The 7397-nt window shown below is 45.4% G+C and overlaps 1 protein-coding gene across 1 annotated transcript in view; it reads right to left on the bottom strand.

Annotated features, from left to right (window-relative positions):
* Positions 1-4107: 4107 nt before the first annotated feature.
* Positions 4108-7397, bottom strand: part of ERICH3 (glutamate rich 3) — a 68603-nt gene continuing 65313 nt past the window's right edge. Inside the window, 2 exon segments of the mRNA XM_035018260.1 lie at positions 4108-4732; positions 4735-7052. Of these exon segments, the coding sequence (XP_034874151.1) occupies positions 4691-4732; positions 4735-7052 (2360 nt within the window). The 3' untranslated portion in view covers positions 4108-4690.

The raw sequence follows: 7397 nt of genomic DNA, 5'->3' as shown, positions 1-7397 counted from the left end.
GCATCATCACAAAATATTGTAAGGGTTGCACAGATTATTAAACAGTCTGAGACTTCTGGAGGGAATTTCAAAAGGAATGTGTATTCTCAAATATCCAGCATTTTATCTGACAGAATTTATATTTCCTATCATAGTTTTCCTATCATAGGGCATGGTATTAGGAGGAAGGAAAAAACAAAGGAAAAAAAGAAGGGTGGGCTTGAGGGTGACTTTGGAAGAATTCTAGCTATATTTATTCCTTGTTCCCTTGTACCTCTTGCTGCTGGCCATGCTGACAGGGAGATTCTTTTAAATGACACAATCAGGTGGGTATAGAGGACTAGAAAGAAATATTGCCCAAGGTCAGAAGCCTTTCCTGGGCTGTCCTTGAAGTTGTTAGAATATTTTACTTATTAGATGAATCTTTAAGGCTTTCTTTTCTTTCCCTAAGCAATCATTTTCCAAGGGCAATAATTGTGGCAAAATTATTGATTTAGAAGTATTAAGGAACTCAACTTTAAATTTATAACACAAGAATTTATAAAGCCACAGAAAAAGCTTAACTTAAAAAAATTTTACAGGGGCAGCTGGGTGGCTCAGTGGGTTAAGCATCTACCTTCCACTCAGGTCATGATCCCAGGGACCTGGGATCGAGTCCTGCATCAGGCTCCCTGCTCAGCAGAGAGTCTGCTTCTCCCCCTCCCACTGCTTGCTCACTCTCTCTCATAAATAAATAAATAAATAATAAATTTTACACAGCCTAATTCTGCCTACCTTTACTTTGGTTGTCTAGTTTTCTCTTGAATTATTTAAATAACTTACCATATTCTTTGATTGGCCGGAAATATAACTCCCTCTGTGCTGATATAGCATATATTAATGAGATTTGTTATTGACTCTTCCAAACCACCCAAATGCATCTTTTTTTTTTTAAGATTTTATTTATTTATTTGACACAGGGAGAGAGAGAGAAAGAGCGTGAGCACAAGCAGGGGGAGCAGCAGAGGGAAAGGAAGAAGCAGTCTCCCCACTGAGCAAGGAGCCCGATGCAGGACTTGATCCCAGGACCCTGGGATCATGACCTGAGTCGAAGGCAGATGCTTAACTGACTGAGCCACCAGCGCCCCCAAAAGCATCTAGTAAAAGAAGTTTTCTGCCACTGTGGCCAGCTGTAAGAGGTGCAAGAGAACAGGGAATAAATACAGCTGGAATTCTCTCAAAGTCACTCTCAAACTCACCCTTCCTTACTTTCTTTGTAAGTCTTTTCCTTCCTTGCACAAGTAAACAAAAACATGTAGAAGTGCACATATAGTATCTTGCTGTGTATTTACTATACCTCTTCCTAGAAGATAGTGTGTGAGATGAAGAACATCAGAGTTTAGGGTCAGAAGACCTGAGATTGACCATGATTTTCGACAAGCCATTTAACTTTACTGAGCTTTTATTTACTTATTCATGAAATGGTGATAATTTTCTTCTCTGACATTATCTCATGTATGGGAAAGACATGTAAGAATGCAGACGTGTTTGCAGACAGTCAATATAAACAACCCAATGAAACAAACTTTCTCTACTTTATAGAGTTTAAATTCATAAGGAAAGGACAAAGAAGATTTTTCAAAGTCTAGTCTTATTTATAAAGAATCATTTACATGCCTTATTTGTAAACATACAGCTTATTTATGCTTTTAATAATGAAACTAGGGGGGAATCAGTTCAGTTGAACATGCAAATAGTTTTATCAACATAGTATTTGCAGAGAAAGAAATTCATTTAATCAAAATATCCCAACAGTGAATTTCACACTTAAACCCACATGCAGATTGTAGGATTATGTTACAGAATGTTTTGACGGAATGTGTTAAATATAAAAATAATTCAATGCAATTTCCATTTAGCACATTGTACAAAACTCATTCTTCAATAGAATTAACAAGTTTACAATCTTTCTCATAAGGTGCTATGTATTCAAAGTGCTCTGTAGCATTGAGGTTGAGATCAGGAAACAAATACTGTCGGGCTCCACAGTAATGCAGCTCAGTAATAAATGAAATTAGATATACTGTAGATGAAACCCACTCATGAAACCTGACAGACAATGGCGATCTGTGGTGTGCTGTGAGAGGTGCTCATCCTCAGTAGGGGGTGGGGCTGGAAGATGTCATAAACACATCATTACGGTCATAATAAAAATAAGCTTCAAGATGAATCCATCACTTTTAGAGTGAGTACCCTTTCCTAGAGAAAAGGAGAAAAATAGAGACACAGAAAAAGAGACAAAGAGAGAAAGTTCACAATGCTTCTGCAATCCGTTTTCCAGCTGAGACTAATCCTCAGTACAATCCAGAGTCCATGAGAGCAGTTCGGGACTTTAGAGTACATCAGAATTACCTGGAGGGCTTATTAAAACACCCACTGGGAGGCCCCAGCCACAGAGTTTCCAATTTAATAGGTGTGAGGTGAGGGCGGGAATGAGTATTTTTGGAGCAGTTCCAGGGGATGCTGATATCCTCATGAAGGGACCACATTTTGAGAACCACAGGTCCATTATATCTTTGATCATTCAAGGACTCCTTTATTAAAATGCAACATACCTATAAAGATAATATGCCTGGTCCCTAGGGGCCTAGAGTGTAGGGCAGTCAGCATAGATTATATGATGATTTAGGGCAGTCCTCAATTTTAGCTACATAGTAGAATCAACCGAATTTTAAAAAAAACAAAAAAAAAACCCCAAAAACAAAACACCTGACGTCTATACCCATCTAAAACTAATTAAACCCAAATCTCTGTGGGCCAGGGGGCCAGGGGTTGAATCATTCATGAAAGTGCTCCACGCAAGTCTAATGTGTAGTCCAGCTGGAGAATCGCTGCTTTAGGAAATTTTGTTTCACCTCCTCATGGGAGAAAAGATGGCCAAACACATGTGCCCTTTAGGGTCCTGGTATAGGAAGAAAGATGTCTTCAAGGAAATCAAAATCCCCAGTAGGCACACTGATGCACAGCTATTTCTAGTAATATCAACGGGTAATTTAGAAAGTGATTCTGACTGTTGATTTACAATGCCCTGCAAGGTTAGTTCACAGGTTTGAAATAACAGAACTTGGGCAGGCGAGCAGAACACTAATTTAATCCAAGTTTCTTTTCCATCAAATGACATCAACCAAAGAATCCGGAGTCTAGAATGTTGATGTATGTGCTGATGTGCAATGTTTACCTGCTATAATTATTGTTACTCATTTCAGTCAGCTAAATTATTTACTACTTTGATTTACATTTGAATGGACCTATAAATAAGGCCCCCAGGGACAAAATGCGACAAGCATTTAAGTCTACCTTTGAAAGCAAAACGACAGAAACACATACAAAAAAAAAAAAAAAGCAAAGGGCATTTTGAAATAAGTTGCCACTTAACTCTTCTGGCATAAAAAGGATGAATAAATATTTCTAAGTGTAAGTGAATCTACATGCCATAGAATCCCTTTCTGGAAGGATTTACAGGGCTGGCACAATCTTTAGTATTGAGTGTACACGGAAGGACCTTTAGAGCTCATTTTCACAAACCAAGTCATTAAAGCCCCAAGCCACAGACTTTAAATAAAACTCTAATGTATGAAACCGGAACTAATATTTGATTATAAATAAAAGAGGAATTTAAACAAACCCCAGATGTGAGGACTGAGCCTTTCGGGTGATCTTTGGTAAAAGTCAAACATTTGAAAACTATCAATTGGATTTGAATAGAGATACGTTAGCTATGTTGAATACATAACAGCTTCACAGTCCTCCATTAGGAACCGCTGCCCCTAAAGAGGGTCCTACAGATGGATCCAGTTATTTTCAAGGTGCTCACTGTGCTCCTGACCAGCACTGCTAGACTGGGAACCAGCTCAGACAAGCACGAGGATTTAAAAAAAAAAAAAAAAAAAAAAAGGTAAAAATCCAAAGTTCTAAGTGAGATGCTTGGGTTAATCTTTCTCCAGTCTTTAAGTCTTCCAGAAGACATCTTTCAAATATCCTGAAAAATAATAAAAAAGGATAGGACTGTGCGTAAAATCACTCAGGATAGTAGAAACTGGGCACTAGGGATATGATGGCATCAGGGAAATAGCAGGAATACAGGAAATGCTAAAAATAATTTTGGCCCTTAGTTACAATCTGCACTATTTTACATATATTTTTATAATGTGTATATATTTTTCATATTATAATTTATGCTGTGTACATATTAAACTTCACAAAAACTGCAGAAATGAGGGCATCGAGCCCATTTAAAGGTAAATTATCAGAGCCATCTTTTTAAACACTAAACGGGAAATGGATTTGGGAATAGAGTTTGATTCTTTTTGTCTGTGGTATGTCCCTGTGGCCCATTCTCTTTATTTCATCTCCAGGGCCCTGGAAAGGAGACATGGATTTCACCTCTTCAGAGAGCTGTGCTTGCAGAGCAGAGAACATGACTTATGGGTGCAAAAGGAGTAGAAGTGGGTCCCTGTGTGTGCGTTGGCCCCACCACCGTCTTCCCCAGCTCCTGTCCTCAGGGGCTTGAGGCCAAGCAACATTGATTTGAGAATTGACACCGCTGGGTGCGGGTGTATGCAGGGACTGATGAAGGTTTGAGCCTGACCAAAGGGGAGGGAACCTCAGGTGGGGACTCTGTTTAATCCTGCAAACAGAGCGGGCTTAAACTCACCTTCTGCCCCAAAGTCTCTTAGGCCTTCATGTTGTTCAAGGAGACATCTGCGTTTGCACGTGCTCCTTTTCTCTTTGCACTGTAGGCTCTTGCCTCTCTTGGCTTTCCGTGTGATCAGGTTTCACAGGGAGCGTTTGCACGCCCTGCAGACTCTCTCCCCTAGGCTCTGACTTTCTCCCTCGGGACGCTCCTGGGCTGACTTCTTCGCCTGCACCCAACTCCTGCCCTTGGTCACCGCTCCCCGGGCCGGGCTCCTCTCCCACGGCCTCTGCCCGCTGCGTGGTTGCAGCTCCCCCGCCCTCTGGATCCTGCCCTAGCTGTGGGGCCTGCCCTCCCGGGCCGGAAGGTTCTCGTGGAGCCCGCACCTCAGCCTCTGGTGCCCAAGTCCCCGTCACCTCCTCCACCGCCCGCACCTCCTCCCTGCTCAGCGCTCTTTCCCCTGCCACCACCTTCTCGGCAGCTGCCGGTTTCCCTAGTAACTCCTCCACTTTGTGCCCAGTTTCCTTGCCAGCAACATCTGACAGGGGGGAGGCTTTATTTGCCTCTGTTTTCCCCTCAGCTGTCTTCAAATCTGCCAACACCTCCCTCTTCTCTGCGGCCGTTCCTGCCGCTTCTTCTCCTTGGTGGAGATCTTCCTCGGCCACCACCGCGCCTCCTTGCAAGCTCCCGTCCCCCTCCGTGCCCCCGTTCCTCCTCACTCCTGTCCCCCGAGCGCACTCTCTATCTGCCTCCTCATCCATAGCTTCTTCACTTAGCTTTCCTGCCGTCACAGAATCTTCCTCAGAAACATCTTCTTGGGTCACCGCTGTGACCCCCGCTCCTTGCTGCCTTTGCAAAGGCCCTTCCTCATCCCCTTCCAGTCCAGCGAGGCCATCTCGATCTTTGGCGGCGCGCTCCTGGGCCCCACTTGGGGCTGCGATCATTGCCTCCGGTGCCCGCCCCCTTCCTGCTAGCTCCGTTTCGGGAGCTCCTGACGCACCCTCCGCGTCAGGGCCCGGCCCCTGGTCCTGCCCCGAGGCCGCCCCGTTCTCCCTGGGGAGCAACTCTGCTCTGCCTTTGTGCTCGCGGTCCCGGGCTTCTCTCGGGCTTTCCCCTCCTTCCTGTTTCCTCAGAGCAGTTGTGTTTTCCAGGGACTCTTCATACCCAGGTGCCGCTTCAAACATGGCCGCCTCTCTCTCTCTCAGTGCATCTCCTCCTTGCGGCCCTGCGTCGTCAGTCAACTCCAACGGCCCCGTGGCTGCTTCACCCTCGGCATCACACTCCATTTCATTTGGGGAGACTTGGGTCTCTTCCTCAGATCTCACTTCCTTCACGGTTTCCTGCTCTTCCCCTTTAAACTTGTGCTCTTCTTCTAAAATGTCTTCCCCCGGCCGTGCATTTGCCCTGGTCACCTCTTGCCTCTCAGATTCAGTTTCCTGCAGAGGTGATTCTGGCCTCTCAGCTTTCGTCCTCTCTCTTGCTACACCTAATTCCTCGGGTAGCATTTCCTTCTTGTCATCTTCGTTATTGGATTCCGCCTCAGTCCCAATCTCCTCCCTTTCAGCATCTTCCTTACGAAGCTCTTCCAGGCTGCGCTCCGAAAGCCCGGTCGGGGCTGCCTCGGCCTTCCCCCAACTTGAGGAGCTCAAGGGTGTCCCCGGTCCCATAGCTGCCTCCCGCTCTTCGGCCGGTTCCTCGGCCCCGAGCACTGCCTCTTCTGAACCACCTTCTCTCTCAGAGGCTCCCGGGTCCTCTAGGGCTGTAGACGCTTGCTCTTCACTGTTCACCTCAGGCTTTTCAGACCCCGCAGCACTCACGGCCGCGTCTCTCTCAGCCTCTCTCTTCGCCTGTGTCACTGTCTCCCTCATGGCTGCTGCCTCCTGAGTACGCGCTGAGTCTAGAGCGGCTGCCTCACTTGCAAGCACTGCCTGCTGGGAGCCCCGCTCCTCCTCGGCAGCCACCTTCTCAGTCTCCAGCACTGTGGGCAGCAAGACCGGCTCCTCAGGAGCCTCATCTTCTTTCAGACCTCCGGCGGCTCTGGTGGCTTCTTTTCCCCTGGGGCTTGACTCCTCTTTATCCAGCCTTGGATCCCCTTCTGCTTCTGCCTCTGCCCCACTTGCTATGCCCCGAGGGATCTCTCTTTCCTCAGTAAATCGTCCTATTAAAGCTGGGGCTGTTGGCTTCCCCTCCCCCAAGGGAACCTCATTAACCCCCGCTGCTTTTCCCCACTGTGCTGCACCCCCTTTCTCTTTTGTTGTGTGAGCATCCCCGTGCTGGGGAAGTTCATCGCCCTCCACTGCTTCTTTCTTCTCCAGTGTGTACGCTTCCGATGCACCTTGCTTGGATTCTGTGTCGGAGCTGAGTGTTGCTCGTTCCTCCAACACGAAATTCCTGTGTGGTGCTATAAAATAAGGTTAGAAAACACAGTTACTTTAATCAAAGTGCCCAGGGAGGAGATAGTCTATATAACCATATATGAGATACGTATAATATCAAGAAGCTATTGATATTATATATAAAACATTTCCTCGATCCTATGATGCCATCAACTATAACATGCACCATGATTTAATAATGGCTCTTCGAGAGGAAAAGAAGTGCTATCTATTTAATGGACACATTGATATTAAAGGAAAAGTGAACGTCACAAATGTTGAAAACAAACAAAATCTCCTTATCTTAATCTTCCCCTGCCTTCTCTCTCTCTCAGTCTCTCACATACACACACACACTGCCTACTTTCATT

The sequence above is a fragment of the Mirounga leonina genome, unplaced genomic scaffold (genome assembly GCF_011800145.1).
Source record: "Mirounga leonina isolate KUSES-001 unplaced genomic scaffold, KU_Mleo_1.0 Mir_173, whole genome shotgun sequence".
NCBI lineage: Eukaryota > Metazoa > Chordata > Mammalia > Carnivora > Phocidae > Mirounga > Mirounga leonina.
Note: the sequence above shows the minus strand (reverse complement) of the source record. Positions and strands in the feature narration are given on the sequence as shown.